Source organism: Pisolithus orientalis (assembly GCF_024613125.1).
Source record: "Pisolithus orientalis strain OTSU chromosome Unknown F5J12scaffold_8, whole genome shotgun sequence".
In the NCBI taxonomy this organism is placed as follows: Eukaryota; Fungi; Basidiomycota; class Agaricomycetes; order Boletales; family Pisolithaceae; genus Pisolithus; species Pisolithus orientalis.
Window position 1 is genome coordinate 456051 of NW_026260789.1, and position 20161 is coordinate 476211.

The window sequence follows — 20161 nt, forward strand, 5'->3', positions numbered from 1 at the left end:
TCTCCAGAGAACGTTACTTAGTCCATATCCAGGGGAGAATTCGACCCCGCCACACACCACCCCTCCCTTCGGACCTGCACAGCACATATTGAAACAGGGTCAATTTGGTTCCTTGGTGCTAGTCAGGAACATGCGTCAGAAGTCCTCTAACTCGATGGCACAATAATGTGAACTTGCCAAGGGTCGACCTCCTTCTGAGGGCTAAACTTTTCCCGTTACCATTAAGGCCGGAACTGATCTTCAGCGTCCGCTGGAACGACAATCGCAACGTAGCTATCCGAAACACGGGGCATCGTGTGTCAGGCACTGCTCAAGTACAGCATATGAATACTTTTCAGTACAAACAGAAGCAGTACAGTATGGGAAGAGTGAAAGGATCCGTTGGCCGCCGCGAACCTGTAAAAGTCTACTCCGGATCGCCGGTCCGCGGGGAGACAAAACGGTTTGAATATCACAAACTCGGAAGCAAGGTAGAAAATGTATTGATACACGTGCTGGATGAAGACTAATCGGATACGTTCTGCATCGCATGCAAACTTGTTCGGAAAGTGGGATGCGGAACTTTCCGAATCCAATTCTGCGGATAACGGAGAACGCCTATCAACCATCCACCGACGGGTGCAAGGCTAATATAGCTGAATGGCCGCTATTAACCTAGCCGCCCAACACCAGTGGATGCGAATGCAACTACAGCAGCTAATACGAGGCAGACGAGAAGACCCAAGGGTTTAGGGCGCGGACAACGTGCTGAGAAAAACGACGACCATCGATGTTGTTGCTCAAACGAAAAGTGCACACTTACCTGCACTCGTGTCCAGCCGAACTGGCTGCTGATAAGTGACCGTACGAAGGTGAGCTACATGTAGAGAAATCGAACTAGGACGAGGTGAGAGCTGCAACGTAATCCGGAGATGAGCGAGAGTGGTTTGTTGCTCATCGGTAGCTGTGCTGCTAGGGACCAAAACCACCTCATCGGCAATGCCCCAATTATCCATGACAGGAGACGGTTTGATTTTGCAGCCAAGGGTACTCAGCATGGTGGAGAGGACAGAGTCGATGTCATTCCCGTTTCTCAACGGGAACTTTGCATAGGGGAATTTCGGGTCCAAGCTGGAATATGTGGAAAGAATGTCGCGGACATGATTGATGAAGTACATCGGCGGTTGTGAACAATCTCGGCACGGGAGCATAAAGCTGGAACTACATTCGTAGTCGCAATCGTCACTGACACCATTCCTTGGCGTAGAGGGTTCAGCGGTCGTACAGAAACACTTGGCTCCTGTCCGAGTGCACGGCCAATCTACTACACATGAACCAAAGACACAGGAATTATAGGTTTTACAGTCTTCGCAGAGAGATGATAGTGAAGAATGGAGACACTCCTGAAGACACTGGAGAAGATGCTGGGTCACAACGGCATGGATGTCAGCGCAGATGCGAGAGTGAAGCTCCGCAGGCAGAGGGAGCGAAACGCCGCGAAAAGTGACCAGACTCGGGTGGAAGGCGGCGAGGAGCGCATGAGTAAGGGCGATGCGGGTTGTGTGCAGAGACATGATGAATGGGTTAGGCCGCTTATCCAGCGTCTTCAGCGCATGCTAATATGAGCGGCAATGAAGGCATATGATTCAGGGTCATACTGAGATCGATCATGATCATGGCGACATGGTCACAGCAGACAGAAACGATGAGGGCTGAGCGCGTTCTTGCGTGCTCGGTTACACGACGTCGCCGACTGGAGATCCTCCAATGCAACGCATCTGAAACAAAAATTTCTCTCCAAACAAACCACTGAGGAAGCAAAGCGCTAACCCTAACCTTAGTTTAGGTGCATCGACTTCGACCGTGGCCGTTGCTGGCAAGAGCGTTGCTCGTCATTGTACACGATGATCCCGTTGCGTCAACATGCACCATATAGTCTCCGGAACGTTATATTTAACAGGAGAATGTATTCCCTGCCAATTCATCCGCCCGACCTTGCTACAGAAGCTGCAGAGTTCGAGGCCCGCGTCGCCCACCTCACATCCTACTTCTCGCAGCCCCGTTTCGCTAACATCACCCGGCCATACACCCCTCGTGATATAGCTCTCAAACAGGGATCAGCACCAGTTCTTCCCCTTCCTGCCTCTCTTCTCGCCGACAAGCTTTTCCGTATATTCGAGGATGCCAGTGCGAACGGACTCCCCGTACATACTATGGGAGCTATCGACCCCGTCCAGATGACACAGATGGCCAAACATCAACAGGTCGTATATATTTCTGGATGGGCGGCTTCGTCCCTCCTCACCACCGGCAACAACGAAGTTGGTCCTGACTTTGGGTACGTGCGAAAACCTCCCGCGCTCAGCACAATGTTTACAGTGGAGGCCAATGCAGTGACTATCCCTACACGACTGTTCCAAATCAGGTGCATCGTATTTTTCGTGCACAACAACTACATGACCGGAAGCACTACGATGCCCGAATGTCGGCGTCACCAGAGGAAAGGGCTAAAATGCCTTACATTGATTACCTCCGCCCCATCATTGCGGATGCAGACACTGGGTATTTCTCCCGGATTCTCTCGCTATTGTGCATTAATATAGCACAAGACACGGCGGACCTTCCTCAGTTCTGAAGCTCGCCAAGCTCTTTGCAGAATCCGGTGCAGCCGCTATCCACTTGGAAGATCAGCTTCATGGTGGCAAGAAATGTGGCCATCTCGCGGGTAAAGTTCTTGTCCCGGCGTCCACACATGTGTCTCGTTTAGTTGCGACGCGCTTCGCGCTTGACATGCTGGAGTGTCCCATGCTGGTGATCGCTCGTACTGATGCAGAAAGCGGGAGGCTTCTCAGTTCAAGTGTGGATCCTGGCGATCATCCGTAAGAGGTACGTTCGGTCGATTGATACGTAACTAACGCAAATTGTCAGGTACATCCTGGGTACCTCGGTACCTGGACAACCGCTCGCAGAAGCGCTAGCAAGTGCCGTGAGTGCGGTGGATGCAGCGCGCATTGAGCAGGAATGGGATGCTACTCATCCACTCATGACATTTGACGAGGGTATTTCTTATCTGGTATTCCATCTAGCTCGATGCTAACCTGTAAACACTTTTTCATCAGCGGTTCGTCGCGCAATCCTCGATACCTCAGCAATATCTTCACCTGAGAGCACTTTTGAGCACTACAAGTCTCTAGTATCCGGAAAGTCTAACACGGAGGCGCGCAAGGTTGCACGCGACATACTCGGAAGGGAGATCTTGTGGGATTGGGATTGTAAGATCCTTCTCTGATCATTATATGAATCTCAAACTCGTATTGTAGCGCCGCGCACGCCTGAGGGTTACTACCGCTTAGTCCCTGGTCTCGCTCCCGCTTTGGCCCGCACTGTCCGCTACGCACCTTATGCTGATTTGCTTTGGCTTGAGACATCAAAGCCAGACCTTGAGCAAGCACGCAGGTTTGCAAGGCAAGTAAAGGAACAGACCGGTGTGCAAAAGTGGATGGTATATAACCTGAGCCCGAGCTTCAACTGGCTCGGAGACGGATGGACTGGTAAGTGAGGATATTGATGTCTGAGAGCAAGATAAGATTAATGTGAGTGCTAACTGTACGCGCCGCAGAGGATGATTTGAAGAATTTTATTTGGGAACTCGGCAAGGAAGGGTGCGCTGGAATGCCAGTTGTCTCATTCGCTCCTAGATTATCTGACAGAGATTAATCGCAGATTTGTCCTCCAGCTGATCTCGCTTGCTGGAGTACATAGCAATGCAGTGGCCACCGGTATTTATCTATTCTACTACTCCGTTCCATTATCTTACTTACCCTGTCATGACAGCTGAGCTAGCCGAACGATACAAGACAGATGGTATGCTAGCCTACGTCAACCTTGTGCAGTGGAAGGAGAAAGAAATCGGGTGTGATGTATTGACTCACCAGAAGTGGTGCGTTTGCCTACGTTTCAACGACTACGCTGTCATGGCTAATGGCTGCTCATCCTAACTCTCCGTTGTTACTATTGTCTCGCATGCCCACGATTGGCTGCTGGAATGTGTAGGTCTGGTACAAATTACATCGACTCGATTATCCAGACCGTCACGGCTGGATCTGCCAGCACCTCGGCTCTTGGGGAAGATTCTACAGAGCACGGGTTCTGAAATGTGGAAGGGAGGCTGGGCCCGACCTATCTCTGTTTCCATCTACCCTAGAAACCAGGTGCGATGTGTGGGCGAGATTACAAGACATACTAGTTTCTATGGCCAAGTCAGCGGAGCTGTTCTGTATGGGTCGGAAGGTGACTCAAATTTTCTGCGTTGAGTCCGCATGATATGTTCATATCGAGTGAGGAACGATCGTGCATTCGACCTCGGAACAACTAGTGTCAGTCGACTATACGCTATGCTGCTGCATAGGCCCGGGGAGAAAGGCTATGTTAACTGCGTTATCCTGAAAATTTTTACTTCTAATCCCGCATCGACTTGATCTAAGGTCAATGGCAGGAAACCGTCTTCCATAGGGTGTTGAACCTCCACCACCATGAGAGCCTTCTCTGTTGGTTGGAACTATATTTAGGATGGGCTGTTTCGTAACTGAAATGGGGAACCTACTAATTTCCTCCAGAAAATAAGACAAGGTTGCCTGGTTACGTATGGTTATTCCGATGAGTGCCATCTGGGCCGTGCCCTGCGACAACGCGACAGACAGAGTCGCCACAAGTGGTGGCACCATGGTGGGATCGAACACCTAGATAGTATGAGTAGTTGTCCCGCAACAAAAAGACAGCCAACATACTACGTCTGCACCAAGGATGATCTCGACATCTGTATTGGCAAGGAACGAGGCAAGACTATCCGGGGAAGAAATGGCATCGCACCAGTCGAGCAGTCGGTACTCGATATTCGGATGACATGAAGATCGGTCTGAAAAGTAGCGGGCAAGTGATCGGTACATGACGCGCAGATCATCGTAGCACTTACTACATGCCAACTCCATGTTGTGTTGACACCGATCAAGAACGCAAGGATTCACATCCGTAAGATAGATGGTCGGTGGACTTGCCGACTGCGCGCCATCTGTGGGATCTGCCGAAGTAAGATCGAAGCGTAGTTGCAGACTTGCGATTAGGATCCCCAGGAATCCAGTACCGGATCCCAGCTCAAGAACAGTGTGGTGAGCGACGAGGTCTAGGTTTACATGTTGTTAAAGTGCAGGTGAGCACGACTGATCGAAACCGACCAGTATGTTCAATCAAGTATTGGGCAAGAGCGAAACTTGCCCGCCACGTTCGGAGGCCGGTTGTGCCTGCAGCTATAGTAGTGCGTGATTCGAACAGAGTGATTGTCTCGTGAGTACGCTTAACCTCATCCGCGGAAAAGGACCGGTCTGGGGGATTCCAGTAGTGCGTAATGTACGAATCCGAGGGTAGGGCGTTCGCACTGGCAATGTCAGTTATGGTAGGTCATGTTTAGCGCGTTCGGCTCGCACCACAGAGATGGAATAAGGGTTGTATAATGCTGGTACATCCGCTCGTCGATTTCATTGTCCTGCATATGAGATGGGCTAAGGACAACGTGGATGATCGTGGAGGTGAACCCTACCTCTTCGTTTTTGCTCAAATTTTCAAGTTTTTCCAAAGCCCATTTCCAAAATCCGCGCTGGTATTCTCGTGCTGGAGGATACTTGCTGAGATGATCGTTCAGCAAGATGCCGATCAAGAGGTCATGGACGTCGCTGAAGGAGAAAATAGGGGGGATTGTAATATGCCTAGGAGGAACAAGCGCAGAATAGGCATGAAGGACTCTCAATAAATACACCTTTGCATCAGAAGCTCCTCCAGTTCTGCGTGTTGCAGATACGGACATCTTTACGACGTCCACTGAATTTCTAGTTTCCCTCGACGGAGGACAATCGTTCCCTACATAAGAAGCTAATCAGCTTGAGTTTGAGTGTATTTGGTCATCTACGCTACAAAAGTAGCTCAGCTGGTTACCTTCCCGTGTTTCTGAAAGCCCTGAGGGAGCCAGAGATCTCAAGGCTGTCGAAACATGGGAAGGCAAACATGATAATGAAAGATGGCACGGGTACATCGCAGGCGAGCAAACCCTAAAGCAGATCACGTGACCGTCCAAGTCAAAGCCTCAAATTTTCTCGACATGCCCATCTGTATGTTTGCACGAGTCTGCCTTCGTCGGTTGGCTGCCCAGCAGCTGGCGTATCTGCCCCCCAGATGCGTGCAAAGGACGTTCTCGTCATCATCTCCCCGCTTTCTGAGACGACACCGCGATAGGTCACGTTCAGTGCCCGGTGAACCGGATGGTGACTCTGAAGGCCATCTTTCTGCCGAGTTCCTGAAGCCTCTATGTGAAGGGCAAGAAGAGGATTTGTTCGGAACTGAGATCGAGGATGAAGTGACTGAAGTGCAAGGAAAAGAATATAGGCCCAAGCCAAGTACATTTTGGCAGTGGTCAGAAGAGGTCGCTCCAGACTTCCGAGATCCCAAACCTCGCAACTGGCTTGGAGGTGACGTCGTGAGTGCTACCTCCTTCTCCGTTGCATCCCGCGGTGATTGTAAAGTGTGCAGCCCTTTCCACTAAATCCTTCCTTCAAACCTCCTGTACCTCTGTCCGATGCGCTGCGAACCCAACTTTACCAATCTTTCATGCGTGACCCCGAAACGAATTCCGTTCGCGCACTTTCTTCCAGACATAACATTAGCATCAAGCGTGTGGACGCAATATTGCGACTCAAGGGTTTGGAGGAGGCATGGAAAAAGGTACATTTTAGCGTCAGTTATCATTCTTTCGGCCACCCATCCTGCCAATGATGAGCATGAGAAATTCGATTAGTCTTTAAGACACATACATGGTTATAACCTTATCCTCTACTGAACTATCATTTATCATCCGTTTGGTTTCAGTGCTAATCTCACCCATAGGTAAATATCTGGCGTAGGTTGCCGTGCAAGCTAGCTTACTCTTCCGTCTCCCCTTGTCTGCGTTCAATAGGAGGTAAGTCCGATTCCTTGCTTGTGCCGTTGGCTACACGAATATGATGATACAATATACATCATTCGCGTTTTGTAAGCAACCTGCTGTTCCTTACATAGCAGTGGGAATGGTTAAACCTTTCGACCCCATCTGAATCGGTCGCGGCTATCCCCTCGTATTGTTCACAATGTGCTAATTATCTTTCTCCTAGGGCACTCCCCTGCAAACTGGGTTCACGCAAGGAATGGAATATGTGCTCGCCGTGCCTCAACCTGACGAAATTGTGAAAGGAGTTAATGCTGATACGCCGCTTCAATACTACCACACTGGCCGGAGGGAGGCAGAAGAAAACCGAGATCCTTCTGCGACGAATCCCCGATACGACGTGGAAGAAGCAGATAGACAAGATGAGGTCGAAGGTACTAGCGATATGTCGAGGTTTAGGTACCAGCGGATGTTTTGGGAAAATGTTCCGGAGGGAGAGGTGGGTTTATCCTTGCAGTCGAATTCCATCGATCCACATCGTAATCGTGATTCTCCTAGGAACCCATCATGCCCACTATACTGGAAGCTGCTCGTTCCTCGGCGCAGCCTTCTGAACACAAGGCCAAGGTTACGTTTGTCGAGCCTCGCCCAGGGCGTCCTGCAATCAAGTTTGTTGACGTCGGGAATACTTTCTTCGACGCACATGAACAAGAGCGACGTGATAAGGAAGGCGCACGAAGAGCAGTACTGCGGGCTCGCAGGCGCGGCCTTGAGTGGGCACAGCCAGACAAGGCGTAGTGTTGCTGTTGTTTTACACTAGTCCAATACGCTACTTTCACTGCCATGAATAATGATTTGCCTTGCACTGGTGATAACCACAATGATAAGTTGAACCTAGTAGTAGTGCGCTAGTGTACAAGAGCTACTCCGTCGCGAGCGTGCAAACAAGTGTAAATACGAGATTTGGAGTGATCTTCAGCATCTTGTAGCGGGGGTCCATACGATTACCTTGCAAAAATGCAGCGCGGCCTTCCAATGGCAAGTCACGGTATGAACGTTGTGCAGTTCTAAACTGACGATAAATCGTAGCAACCTACGGTGGTCCTTCTCAAGGAGGGGACAGACACCTCCCAAGGCACCCCACAACTCTTGTCGAATATATCAGCATGTCTTGCTGTAGCAGAGACCCTTTCAAGCACCCTTGGTCCAAGGGGGATGGACAAACTGATAGTCAACGAACGTGGCGAAGCACAGATCACGAACGACGGCGCGACTATCTTAAAGCTCCTGGACATCATTCATCCTGCTGCCAGAACCTTGGTTGACATTGCACGTGCACAAGATGCAGAAGTTGGCGATGGGACTACGAGCGTGGTTCTTCTTGCTGCTCAACTTTTGAAGGAGGTCCGGGGCTATATTGAGGAGGGCGTCAGCCCACACATCATCACTAAGGGCTTCAGGAAGGCATCGCAATTGGTATGGCTTGAGCATCAATCGCGTCTCGGCATGATCTGACTCGTCTACAGGCTATTGAGCGTATAAAGGACATTCAAGTTGTCGTGGACAAGAGTAATCCGGAGTATGTTGGCGTCCGGAACCAATGCTATTGACTAACTTGCGCACTAGGCGATTCCGCTCCCTTCTGCTGAAATGCGCGTCTACGTCAATGTCCTCAAAACTGATTCACTCAGAAAAGCCTTTCTTCTCGGAGATGGTTGTTGAAGCAGTGCAGTCTTTAGACCCAGAGGACCTTGATGAGTCTCTGATTGGGGTCAAGAAAATCCCAGGAGGGGGCATGCAAGACTCTGTTCTTGTTCGTGGCGTGGCTTTTAAGAAAACCTTCACTTACGCCGGTGCCGAGCAACAACCAAAATCGTTTAAAAACCCACGCATCCTTAGCTTGAATGTCGAACTCGAACTCAAAGCCGAAAAAGATAACGCAGAGGTCCGTGTAGAAGCGGTATCTGACTACCAGGCTATCGTGGATGCCGAATGGGAGATCATATATCGGAAACTGGAAGCCATTGAAAAAACTGGTGCAAAGGTTGTATTGAGCAAGCTGCCGATAGGTGATTTGGCAACGCAGTGGTTTGCCGATAGAGACATTTTCTGCGCTGGCCGTGTTCCCTCTGCCGATCTACGCAGAGTATGCCAGGCTGTTGGAGGCTCGATGCAATCCACATGCTTTGACATCGGTCCAGAGCACCTCGGCACGTGTGGTCGATTCGACGAGCGGCAAATTGGAGGAGAGCGATACAATGTTTTCGAGGACTGTCCGAAGGCAAAAACTTGCACTTTGCTACTTCGTGGTGGTGCAGAACAATTTATCGAAGAAGTGGAACGCAGTCTTCACGACGCAATCATGGTGGTTAAGCGGGCCATGAAAAATGGTGAAGTTGTTGCCGGAGGAGGTGCTGCAGAGGTAGTAGCTTCTCTTACTTGACTCTATGATATGCTGATTATTTTTCCCCCTAGATGAACTTGTCTGCTTATATTAGAAAGCACGCACTCCAAATTCCAGGCAAGATGCAACTCATTATGACTGCCTTTGCAAAGGCGTTGGAAATCATTCCACGGCAGATTTGTGACAACGCTGGTCTCGACTCGACCGACATTCTCAATAAGCTCCGCATGCGACATGCTGCTGGAGATAAATATTATGGCGTGGACGTGGACGGACCTGAAGGCACCCGTGACAATTTGGAGGCGTTCGTGTGGGAGCCATCCCTCGTCAAAGTTAATGCCATCAACAGTGCTACCGAGGCAGCGTGTTTGATTCTGAGTGTCGACGAGACAGTCAAGAACCCACAAAGTGAACAGGTGTGTCCTCCCAACATTCCTAATGCGATGCTTGGCTGATGCCACGGCTATCTCAGCAAAATCCTGGACCACGCGCACCACCGGGTGCAGCACAGCGAGCTCTCAGGGGTAGGGGTCGTGGCGTACCAAGACGGTGACAGAGTAGGTCTGGAAGTAAAAGAGTATATAATTCCATAACTGTACCGCGTTAGTCCGTATACAGTCAACATAAGTTGGACCAAATCGGTGCAAATAACGCGAGCCTAATGAACGCGACTCTCAGAGCTACCGTGAGCCTAGAGATGAGTAGCAAAGCACTTTTCTTTGCAGGGTCAGATGACGAAACAGACCCTCTTCCGGCCGACAATGCGGCTCCAGAATCAAGCGCGTCTCGGCCAAGTACACCTTCGGAATCTCGCTCGCGGTCGCCGACTACAGCTACCGTCCCGGAGAAGAGGTTATTTCTGGTAGACAGCGATGAAGAAGACGCATCTCACTCTTTGGGACATGCACCGGGAAGATTCAGACTCCCTGACGCCCAGGCTAATCACGATTCAAGTGATATTGAATTACCTTGCTTGGAAGAGCTGCCCCGGACGTCCAGTGTTAGCAGTATATCCTCGGAACTCTCTAGCACAAGGTTATCTCCTATCGCGTCCTCATCCCGACCACCACCTCTCAAAAAGCAGCGGCTAGCCTCTCCCAAGAATTTCCGTCATCCGCCCAATATGGAGGACGCATATATTGGTTGCATCGTATGCAACGCTTGGAGCACCGCAAAGGGGAAGGGATACATCAATCCAGGAGATGAAGTTTTAATTGAACGTGATGCCCTTGAAGACAGGACCGGGCATGTCAAGGGCCGAAATAAAGAGGCAGAGAATAAAGGAAAGAAAAAGCAACTTACACTCAAAGCTATGATGAACCCTCAGCCGTTCAACTTCGCAAAGCGTAAGATAGACGCAGTCATCCGATTGACAAACAAGGCTGGCTTCGGTGAGCAAATACCGTCTGGTGATTAACAATGAATTCTATATCATTTCAGAGTTTGGCAGACTTCCGCAAGATCTATCTGTGTGGATTTCAAGGCTACTCGATCTAGGTGGGTATTACTCCTTCCAATATCCATTATGCACTTATTCATGCGTTGGTTATGGTAGATATGATTACCTTCAAGGGCAGCACCATGATCGACTGTCCGACAGTGCTTCATTCGGGTGCGGACGTTGTTGTATCGCTGTCGGTTTATATTCGCGCATCCGCATTTAAATCTCCAAGTACCTCGGGAATGGAAACGGGCAAAATGTCTGGGCTTGGGCAAGAAACGGAGGAGGAAACTGTTCTCAGGGGACGAAAGACTGCACTTCTGACTTTGTTCGACGCTCTCAACCTCCGACCACGACGTGGCGCTCAAACTTACCAGGATCGCAATGTCTCGAACAGTACGTCCGACAGCCGGTCGGAGCGTTCCAGCGGAAAAAAGAAAGTAAAAACAGAAATTGTGGGTGACGGAGAGGAGGTGGAAGTGGAGGATGGCGAGGAGCTTTCCGACGATGATCTCCAACTAATTTATCGAAAGTAATCAAGTTTCCTTCCTTGCACATCCCTTTGCTGATTTGCTCCAGAGCGCAGCGAAATGATCGAGCGCTAGCAGAAATGGACCCTCCATCTACGTTTACCCTCACGTTGAGGGGATACCAAAAGCAGGCATTGATGTGAGCTGTCCATAAATCACCAGGACCCTGACCGAACGTCAGTCAGGTGGATGCGTTCCATGGAATCAGGTGAAAAATCTGCAAGGGATGCAACTTGCATGCATCCTCTATGGACCGAGTAAGTCACCCTTAACATTACCTTACTTCCCTTACACGCTGTCAGGTATGCATTCCCTGCCGAACCGCGGGATGGTGTTATCGACTTGACCGCAGACGAGAAACCTTTCTACTTCAATCCCTACTCCGGGGAATTGAGCTTGGAATTCCCTAAGTCTGAGCTAAAACTCAAAGGAGGAATCCTCGCGTAAGTCACCCCACAAGTCCCTCGGTATCAGTTGACTTATCTGACTGGTCAGTGATGGTAAGGCACATAGTTCAACTTTCGATGAATTATTGATTTCAAAAATATGCGGACATTCCATGAGACAGAGAGTGAGATTGGTTTATACCCTATAATGATCCAGCCCTGACTTACTCACTTCCAGTGGGAATGGGGAAAACAATCATGCTTTCCGCTCTAATCCACGCAAACAAAGACCCTGAGCCAGTCCGCCCGGAGGACGAGGGTAAGAAAGCCCGTCAACTGAAGCTTGGCAGCACATTCAGACCAGTTCTTAATGGTCAACGGCTACAATCGAAGTTCGGCTCGTCCGCCACCCTTGTTGTCGCACCAACGTCACTCCTTGCACAGTGGTCTGAAGAGCTGCTACGTTCCAGCGTTCCGGGGACGATACGGGTGACGGTTTGGCATGGACAGAATAGACTAGACTTGGATGCTTTACACGACTACGACGGAGACCAGAAGAGTATCCCGGTGGTTATAACTTCATACGGCGTGCTGGCTTCTGAACATGCAAAATTTCAGAAATCAAATGGGCAATCATCTATCTTTCAAAGTTAGTCGGCCAATAGTCCATTGGTTGAAGTGCACTGAACCCGTCCCACTGCTAGTCGAATGGCTAAGGGTCATTCTGGACGAAGCCCATCATTGTAAATCTCGGACGAGTAAAACTGCCCGGGCAGTCTATGCACTTCAAGCCAGGCGGAGATGGGCAGTTACTGGTTTGCGGATTTGTTGATGCACGCTGTGCCTTATTCACATGAGCCTCCAGGGACACCGATTGTGAATAAGCTTGAGGATCTCTATTCTCTTCTGTGAGGGGGGGTTTGGTCTATTCAGATACTTGCATATTGACTCGTCTGGATAACAGAAAGTTCCTGAATTTTATCCCTTGGTCTTCACATTCATTTTTCCGCTCGTTTGTGTATTTTCCTTGTTGCTTGACCTATGAGGATGAAGATTTGGCAGGTTTATCACGGTGCCTTTCCTCGCCCGCGACCCAAAGGCAATTGAAATTGTCCAGGTCATCCTGGAGAGTGTCCTTTTGCGACGAGAAAAGAGCATGCGAGACAGCAATGGTAACCGTATTGTTGAACTTCCAGCGAAGGAGGTTTTGATTGAGAAGTTACAATTTACCCCTGCCGAGCGGATAATCTACGACTCCATATATAATACTGCCAAGCGCAACTTCGACCAGTTGAATGCGAAGGGCTTAGTTGGCAAGAACTACACTCATGTCCTTGCTATGCTTATGCGGTAGGTGTTTTCTCTCGATGGTAATGAGCATAGCTCACCCCGCGGTCACCGTAGTCTACGCCGTGCCGTACTGCACCCGGACTTGGTTGTAAACTCGGACAATGGTAGCCAAGATCCTAGTTCGAAGCCCAGCGCAATCGACCTTGATATGTTGATTTCGGATATATCAAAGGATTCTAATGGTGAAGGGGGCTCGAAAACTGCGTTTGCAGAGAACGTCCTTGCCAACTTGGCCAACGCATCTGAAGTCGAATGTCCAATCTGTCTCGATGTAGTGGAAAGCCCCTTGATTATCCCACGGTGTATGCATCAATGGTGAGCAGTTTCACCTGTCAATGATACGTCGATAACGAGACGTCGCTGTCTTAGCTGTAGGGATTGTATTGTCGCTCATCTTACTGCCTGCTCGGAGCGAGGTGAAGAGGGTCGGTGCCCTACGTGTTCGCAGGGACCAGTTAAGGAAATCGAGCTGATGGAGGTGATTCGTTCAAAAGGCCTGCCAGGAGAAGAACAGTCGCCCTTCGTTAGCACGAGCAAGGAGCTGGCTGGCGTATCGCTACGGCGCAACGACTTCCGTTCCTCTGCTAAGCTGGATGCTCTCTTACAAAACTTACGTGAGTTTCGGCTGCGGGTCTTTGAGGCTATGTATTCTAATTGATGCTTGTGTAGGGCGGTTGCAAGATCAGGACCCCTATTTCCGAGCAATCGTTTTCTCTCAATTTACTTCGTTCCTCTCACTCATCTCCGCTGCACTCGACCGCGAACACCTAACATGGTATAGGTTTGATGGCTCTATGGACATGAAGAAACGGAATGCTGCGATCACAGAGTTTAAACAAAATGAGCGTAAACCAAAGATATTGCTCATCAGTCTAAAAGCCGGCGGAGTTGGATTGAATGTAGGTCACCACCATCATGAGGAAGTGTCGTTATCTCAGCCATGACAGTTGACAACTGCTAACCATGTGTTTATGGTGAGTACTTTATGTATAAGGAGCGTACGGCAACTCCCTGACAGGCGCTTTAGATGGACTGTTGGTGGAATACGGCGACAGAACATCAAGGTTCTGTCGTTACGTTCGTGAGGTTGTCGTAAGGTGACTGATGCCGTCTTTCTAGCCATTGATCGTGTCCATCGATTGGGTCAAGAGAAGACCGTCTACGTGAAGCACTTCATCGTGGGTTCCTTGTAATTTCCCAGAACTTTCGACTTAGATGCTTTACAGGTGGAAGACACCATCGAAGGTCGAATTTTGCAGATACAGAAACGTAAAACTGCAATTATCAAGGAGGCATTCCGAGGCACACAACAGTCTGGGAAAGGTGACCCGGAGAGCATCGAGAACCTCAAGGTCATCTTTGGCGACGATTAGCTCCAAAAGCACCTGTTGTAATATGTTGTAATATACCTGTACTACTAGATCCGCAAATATGTTAGCAACCAGGAGATGCAAGTGCTTCCATATCATTACGTAACATACAGCAAGCTACAATTAACTAGCTTTCGACGTGCGCATTAACCCAGAGCACTCTGTGACTTGATTGTTCCACAAAATTGACACGACCAGAATTGATGTGATATCCCACTCTCCCCGCACACTAAGCATGTCCATCCGGATGACATATCACTAGGCCGTTCTGCAAGACACGCTCCACACTGGAGTGTAATACCGTCATTAATCAAAGTACAAAGAGAGCACGACCATTGCTTGTCAATTGAGGTCGAAGTACCTGAATGCAAGCGATTTTGGTGCCGCCCTAAATCCTGAGAGCGTCCAACTGAGCTCGGCTTGCGGGACGATTCATTAGCCGGTTTTGGCATTGAAGCTGCGGTTGCTAATATGTCGTCGCCGGTCAGATCGAGAACTTCGGTTTGTACGCTCCCTTTGGCAGCCTTAGCTGCTTCGCGCAACGCTACTTGGCCCGAGCCACATTCCAGTTCGTCTCTCTTTCTGCGTTCCGCGGCCTAATAGGAACACATGAGAGAAATCGAGCACCGGTAGAACCTGACTCACTCTAGCTGCAAGTTCCCGAGGGCTCAAATTGTTTAGAACAGTATTTCGGCCTCCAAGCCTTCCCCCGCCTCTGAAAATGGCCTGCAAATTTTGTCTCTTCTCCGCAGCATCAGCGGCTTTCGCTCTCGCAAGATGTGCCGGCAAGTTATGTGATACACCAGTACCCAGCCGATGACCCGGAGAAAAGAAACCCTCTCCGGCATAGCCGGACCGCTGCAGTGCATCATACTCGTCCTCAAGCCCTGCTAAAAATTGATAGAAGCGTTCATCGTGAGGCCCGTGTACGTTGTGTGTGAGCTAAGTAAGGGTGACCCTAGCACCTGAGCATTATCTAACCCCCAAAAGGAGGGAACTCGCCTCGTGAAGCATTACTCTGACAACCTGATCTTCTTCGAGGAAAGTGTCTGACGCCCACGCTGGACGCAGTCTAAGGAGTATCTTCTCGCCACCATTGACGTCTGAGAATCCCATTAGTTTCGTACGCCTCCTGGAACGACACAGTTCGCGCACTTAACCCTGCGTTCCCGGTAGCCTGTTAGTGGACACAGGCCTTGCAGACCTTGTCAAATGGGAGGCCTCACCGAGTAGGTTAGTACTCTCAGGGAAGAACTCGGAGAGCACGGGCAGAACCCAGCCGTGCTTACGCATAATCGGTTTGACGAGTGACGCGACACGCTGCAACATCGGGAGCGCCCGTTCCGCCTTAGGCATGTCCTTAAGATGAGTGAAGGACCGTACGAAGACATCTGGCATTCTGAGGAAGCGTAACCCAAGTGGAAGTACAAAAGTAAGTTATCTGCATTAATGACGCGTACATGCAGGCGCTAATAATAGGCAGGTCATCAAGGGCGTCGGTTCTATTCCAGCTGTGGCTTCGAAGGCTCTGAGAGAGCGCGCATTCCACCTTCTAACCCTAAACGAACGACCCAATCCTTACTGAAGATATATGCGTTCTTACTGATCAGTACCGCGGGTTGGTCAAGTTTTGGACTCAGGGCCTCATAAACGTCAAAGGTAGACACTCTCAATGCTTGGCCTACCGCCAGGTCCTATTTCAAGTTAACTCAGGAGGGACTCGCGGCAATTTCGGACCGCTTCATTCTGATCGATCGAGACCATCTTGAGCGACTAAGAGTTAAGCTAGTGTTAGAGTGGAACATAGTTCTTGACCAGCTTGTACCCTCCCAAATGGTCGTAGGGTCTTGCCTAAACGGATCAGCCCTTCTTCCCCCGAGCAAGATCTATTCTGAGTAAGGAAAGGTCTACGGATGACCGGTTGACCCCCGTGAGCAAAATCCAGTGGAATTGGATACCACAGCGGTAAACTAGCTTACACACAGGCACAGCGTTTCGTGTGTGAACGAACGGGGCGTTTGGGTTCATGAGGCTGTGGGTAAGTCAGCCGGTCTTGGTCTTCAGATTTCTCCAAAGTGTCATGAAGAGCACCGCCCCGATTCCGACTAGTGCTATCTCCAACCCTGTGTATTTCAGCATCCCGACAGAGACGCCCGATCCTCCCCATACAGCACCTGTGACACGACCAGTATAGTTGGAATACTGGATTGCCATCGACGACCACCTGTTCCGTTCGGGTGGGAGTTGTTTGCTCAGAAGGCTGAGCGTCACCGTCGTCGCGAGATTAAAGCCCAGAGCAATTGCCCACCAGCACATGAAAAGCGAGCCGTAGTTAATCTTTCCCGTGCGCAACAGCGACAGGAAAACAGCCAATCCTGCTAGGCCTAGTCCGCATCCTAAGGCAAGCAGCTTTCGATCTTGAATTCGGCCCGCAAAAAAAATATTTGCGAGGAGAAATGGGAATGCTGTGATGCCACCTAACGCGATGAAATTCCCTGCTGCGAAAGGTGACCAACGAAGATCGGGTGTGGCGGCCCCAAATACGGGGAGGTTGGCTTCCCAAGAGCCCAAAATAAAGAAGCATAACATGGCAAACCAACACATACAGAATATCACACCGCACTGTGTGGCAGGAACGTGGTGAAATAGAATCCAGAGGGTAACTCGTGAAGTTGGTGTGCTTACAGTTGCCCGTGTGAATAGGGTTCCTCCTTGATCATCATGGCTGGGTCCCGGTACATTTACGACCTGGAGCGGCAGTGAATTCGTCGGCTGTGAAGGAATCCCGTTCACCTGAGGAAGATCCTCGAAGTATATCGCAATGATGACCCAGAAAATCGCGTAAACACCAGCCATGACCCAACCCGGACTGGTATACCCATTAAAAATTGGGCTGGAAAACCCAATCTTATATAGCAAACCGCCGGAGAAAGGTCCAAGAGTCATCCCCAAACCCTGTCCGACGACCAACCAACTCGCCAAAGTGGTTCTACGACGGATGCCTACGATGCGGGGGTCTGTGCAGTACCGCTTAGTATACATGAACCCAGTGAACGATATCCCATTCAAACAACGTCCGATAAGGATCAGGTATAGGAAATGAAGTCGATAGGCACTGGCATAAGCAATGTGACCTAGAATCGCTGTGAGGCAGCCGACATGCAAGGGCATGGCATATCCGCCTAGATCTTGGGTGAGAATGGACCAGGGATTCACAGGCGCACTCACCCTTGTCGAATTTCGTCATAGGGATGAGTGCCAGACCCCCAAAAACAGTGGGTATACCAATGACCAGCCCAGAGAATGTTGAACTGCCACCCAAGTACTGGGCATACTCATTGGACGACGATACAATGATGAAGAACGAGATCTTCCAGTTCCGGGGTCAGATGGATGGACTCATTGAAGCGACGCATGGTAGCGCCTACCTGCAGTAGTAGGTTCATCGTAAGTATGATGCATAGCGACGCAATTTTAGGAAGCTTGAGTTCCGAGTCATCCTCATAGTTGCCAACGCTAGGACGGAGGGTGACCATCGGATGTTATTTGATATTCGGCGACGCGGCGTGGCAGGGCTGGACGACTACGGGGTGCGGCAGCCGTTGGCGGTCAATGGCAACCACAGCGGCCAGTCGTCTGCTTAAGCGGTCGTCTCGCTGATCATAACATAAATCCACAGCTGCGAGTCATTCCGCCGGCGGCCCTAGGTTAACCTGGGCTACCTGGTGGACGTGGGACTCTTGGATTCTCAATTAAAAGGGCACGTTGCTTGAATTGGGTCGATGCTATTGCTGTAATGACGCGCGAGGCGGAGTACTACTTCTCTATAGAACTTCTGATCTGAGCGCTGGAGTGAAAATGGATGCTTGTCCCGCGGAGGGCCATTGTATTACATACAAAGGAGTTGAGTAATTCATCGGACACCGAACTTTCATCTATCAGTCCCGAGACGGAGGGCGCCTCCTGGGTTCATGTTTGGCGCAGGTAGCTACCGTCACAGCCTCGGATGGACGCTCAGGTGCAACGAGCCGTCCGCGAAGTCAGCGTGTGATACACGCTCCCAGCTGGCAAACTTGTCTTTTAACGGAAGTGGTGGATGCCGATAAGCCCAAGTGAGACCAATTCACCGGGAACACGATGGAAGTTTCAACACGTGGACCTCAAATCACCGATGAACCAAAACGAGGGTTGGAGCTTGGAGATTGGATCAATACTGTACGGATTACGCCACGCCCGGTTTGTGAACTTCGTTGCCGTCTAGGCGCCCAAACGCTTTATAAAGGATCAGCTGTTGTTGTAAGACAGGTCAAACTTCAGCCCACATACTCGATGTCCGCACTTCTTGAAAAAGAAAATAACTCTGCAATTACTCCCATCACGCCCTCCGATCTCAATAATCCGGTTACTTTCCCTACTTTTTGGGGTCTCCCATCAGAGTATGAAATAAATGACACGTACCTGTATTCGACGAAACCCCGCAAACACTGGTGTTTCCTTGGAAAAATTATTAGCAGCAGTGTCCTCGTCCGACTCGCTCTGGAAGTGGAGGACAAGGAGGGGCATAGATTACTTGTCGCGTTCCACACAGACGACCGCGGTGCCGCATTCCTGGACCAATGCAAGGAGGGCCATACGATTGCCGTCCTTTACGCAACACAGCATACATTTGCTTTCAGTCCGCCCGGATTAAGGCTGGAACAGGATGTCCATGTGAAGATATTCCCGTACTCCCTGAATGAGATGTTGGAAGCTAGCAGTGAACTGTTTGAGAAGGGGATGGCGAAAAGATGCGATGGGTGCGACAAGACAGACACTCCTCTGAAGAAATGTAGTGCTTGTAATGGTGCATGGTACTGTTCCAAGGCAAGTTGACCTATATCCGGGATGCTCAGTAAACAATATTGACGATGGTCTGAAGGGATGCCAGACAGACTGTTGGCAAGCGCATAAGCAACGATGTCCGATTCTCAAAGAAATACAGTGGTTCGCAAGGAAAAATTGGGAAAACAGTGTCCATCAGTACTTCTTCCCCAGACACCCAAGAGGTTGGCATGTCCATCAACGTTCTCGAAATGCATTACCGAGTATGATGTCACAGGCTTGTGGATTCTAGGATTATTGATAGTAGGTATAGTGTTACTGCCCTGGAGCATGATGAAACTGTGGAGAAAATGAGTACACCGTACTTGCGCACACGTGAAAAACGCGCACGATGTCCCTCAATCGAGCTTGTGCATCATTAAACTGCTTCTCCAAGTACTTTGACTGTTTTACCACCTCAGGGGTAGAAAGGATAGCGAGAAAATAAATGAACGGACCTTTTTGTTGAGAGAGTTGACCTCGTCAGTCAACTCTTTCTCCTGCGCTTCCAACTCCTGTTCCATTGTCTTCTGTGGAACCATCAAAAACCTACATGGAGGAGTTGTCGTTTCCCAAGGGACACACTGAGTGGATTGCGCACATTTTCCCCACACCTTTGTACAGATTAACGTCGTGTATAACGCTGGATATTTCACTAATAGTCAGCTGGACGATCCGACGCTCGCGCTCCTTGGCGGTGCATTGCTGCTTTGTTAAGTTGAGTGAGCGTTGAGACTGAACGGCCGATTGTTGAATTTGAATGAGGATCTATGGTGTCATGGCTGAATCGTGGCCATTCTCGAGTGTCAATGATATACACACTTTCCTCAGCGTTTCGTCGGGCAACGCAGACATCGTAGTAGCTAATGAGCAG

At 49.9% G+C, this 20161-nt stretch overlaps 10 protein-coding genes across 10 annotated transcripts; 5 read left to right on the forward strand and 5 right to left on the reverse strand.

The window, feature by feature from the left end:
* Positions 1-350: 350 nt before the first annotated feature.
* F5J12DRAFT_818645 (uncharacterized protein) lies at positions 351-1827 on the reverse strand. Its single transcript, XM_051745198.1, has one exon. The coding sequence runs from the start codon at positions 1551-1553 to the stop codon at positions 780-782; it is 774 nt and encodes a 257-aa protein (XP_051601740.1). The 5' UTR covers positions 1554-1827; the 3' UTR covers positions 351-779.
* Positions 1828-1937: 110 nt separating this feature from the next.
* Positions 1938-4269, forward strand: F5J12DRAFT_971288 (isocitrate lyase and phosphorylmutase). The gene is made up of 10 exons (XM_051750096.1): positions 1938-2317; positions 2374-2541; positions 2589-2858; positions 2908-3038; positions 3099-3251; positions 3300-3530; positions 3599-3641; positions 3703-3758; positions 3814-3919; positions 4033-4269. The coding sequence occupies exons 1-10, from the start codon at positions 1944-1946 to the stop codon at positions 4130-4132; spliced, it is 1632 nt and encodes a 543-aa protein (XP_051601741.1). The 5' UTR covers positions 1938-1943; the 3' UTR covers positions 4133-4269.
* A 133-nt stretch (positions 4270-4402) lies between these two features.
* On the reverse strand, positions 4403-5836 carry F5J12DRAFT_890892 (putative methyltransferase-domain-containing protein; the record flags this gene model as incomplete). The annotated part of the gene is made up of 6 exons (XM_051747433.1): positions 4403-4524; positions 4583-4718; positions 4767-4894; positions 4952-5158; positions 5211-5410; positions 5460-5836. The coding sequence occupies 6 exons, from the start codon at positions 5834-5836 to the stop codon at positions 4403-4405; spliced, it is 1170 nt and encodes a 389-aa protein (XP_051601742.1).
* Positions 5837-6143: 307 nt separating this feature from the next.
* On the forward strand, positions 6144-7825 carry F5J12DRAFT_818668 (uncharacterized protein). Its single transcript, XM_051745199.1, has 4 exons — positions 6144-6502; positions 6556-6748; positions 7171-7445; positions 7505-7825. Exons 2-4 carry the CDS (start codon positions 6634-6636, stop codon positions 7742-7744), a joined length of 630 nt encoding a protein of 209 aa, XP_051601743.1. The 5' UTR covers positions 6144-6502; positions 6556-6633; the 3' UTR covers positions 7745-7825.
* A 75-nt stretch (positions 7826-7900) lies between these two features.
* F5J12DRAFT_818677 (chaperonin Cpn60/TCP-1 family) lies at positions 7901-10007 on the forward strand. Its single transcript, XM_051745200.1, has 6 exons — positions 7901-7984; positions 8036-8422; positions 8473-8525; positions 8573-9368; positions 9422-9766; positions 9823-10007. The coding sequence occupies exons 1-6, from the start codon at positions 7964-7966 to the stop codon at positions 9901-9903; spliced, it is 1683 nt and encodes a 560-aa protein (XP_051601744.1). The 5' UTR covers positions 7901-7963; the 3' UTR covers positions 9904-10007.
* A 16-nt stretch (positions 10008-10023) lies between these two features.
* On the forward strand, positions 10024-14513 carry F5J12DRAFT_818680 (SNF2 family N-terminal domain-containing protein). Its single transcript, XM_051745201.1, has 20 exons — positions 10024-10741; positions 10791-10847; positions 10906-11323; positions 11371-11460; positions 11507-11578; positions 11624-11764; positions 11797-11798; positions 11881-11886; positions 11946-12356; positions 12412-12522; positions 12573-12615; positions 12672-12719; positions 12770-13057; positions 13112-13372; positions 13427-13671; positions 13727-13956; positions 14005-14031; positions 14085-14121; positions 14177-14235; positions 14284-14513. The coding sequence occupies exons 1-20, from the start codon at positions 10048-10050 to the stop codon at positions 14428-14430; spliced, it is 3387 nt and encodes a 1128-aa protein (XP_051601745.1). The 5' UTR covers positions 10024-10047; the 3' UTR covers positions 14431-14513.
* Positions 14514-14517: 4 nt separating this feature from the next.
* Positions 14518-16111, reverse strand: F5J12DRAFT_539054 (WLM domain-containing protein). The gene is made up of 5 exons (XM_051739956.1): positions 15654-16111; positions 15583-15588; positions 15430-15530; positions 15073-15369; positions 14518-15023 (listed from the first exon to the last, which is right to left on the reverse strand). Exons 1-5 carry the CDS (start codon positions 15823-15825, stop codon positions 14574-14576), a joined length of 1026 nt encoding a protein of 341 aa, XP_051601746.1. The 5' UTR covers positions 15826-16111; the 3' UTR covers positions 14518-14573.
* Positions 16112-16470: 359 nt separating this feature from the next.
* F5J12DRAFT_717834 (major facilitator superfamily domain-containing protein) lies at positions 16471-17963 on the reverse strand (the record flags this gene model as incomplete). The annotated part of the gene is made up of 3 exons (XM_051741088.1): positions 16471-17609; positions 17656-17797; positions 17856-17963. The coding sequence occupies 3 exons, from the start codon at positions 17961-17963 to the stop codon at positions 16471-16473; spliced, it is 1389 nt and encodes a 462-aa protein (XP_051601747.1).
* Positions 17964-18756: 793 nt separating this feature from the next.
* F5J12DRAFT_781478 (uncharacterized protein) lies at positions 18757-19299 on the forward strand (the record flags this gene model as incomplete). Its single annotated transcript, XM_051742566.1, has 1 exon — positions 18757-19299. One exon carries the CDS (start codon positions 18757-18759, stop codon positions 19297-19299), a length of 543 nt encoding a protein of 180 aa, XP_051601748.1.
* Positions 19300-19563: 264 nt separating this feature from the next.
* F5J12DRAFT_904712 (Prefoldin) lies at positions 19564-20142 on the reverse strand (the record flags this gene model as incomplete). The annotated part of the gene is made up of 5 exons (XM_051748567.1): positions 19564-19587; positions 19633-19692; positions 19746-19836; positions 19889-20055; positions 20110-20142. The coding sequence occupies 5 exons, from the start codon at positions 20140-20142 to the stop codon at positions 19564-19566; spliced, it is 375 nt and encodes a 124-aa protein (XP_051601749.1).
* Positions 20143-20161: the final 19 nt, after the last annotated feature.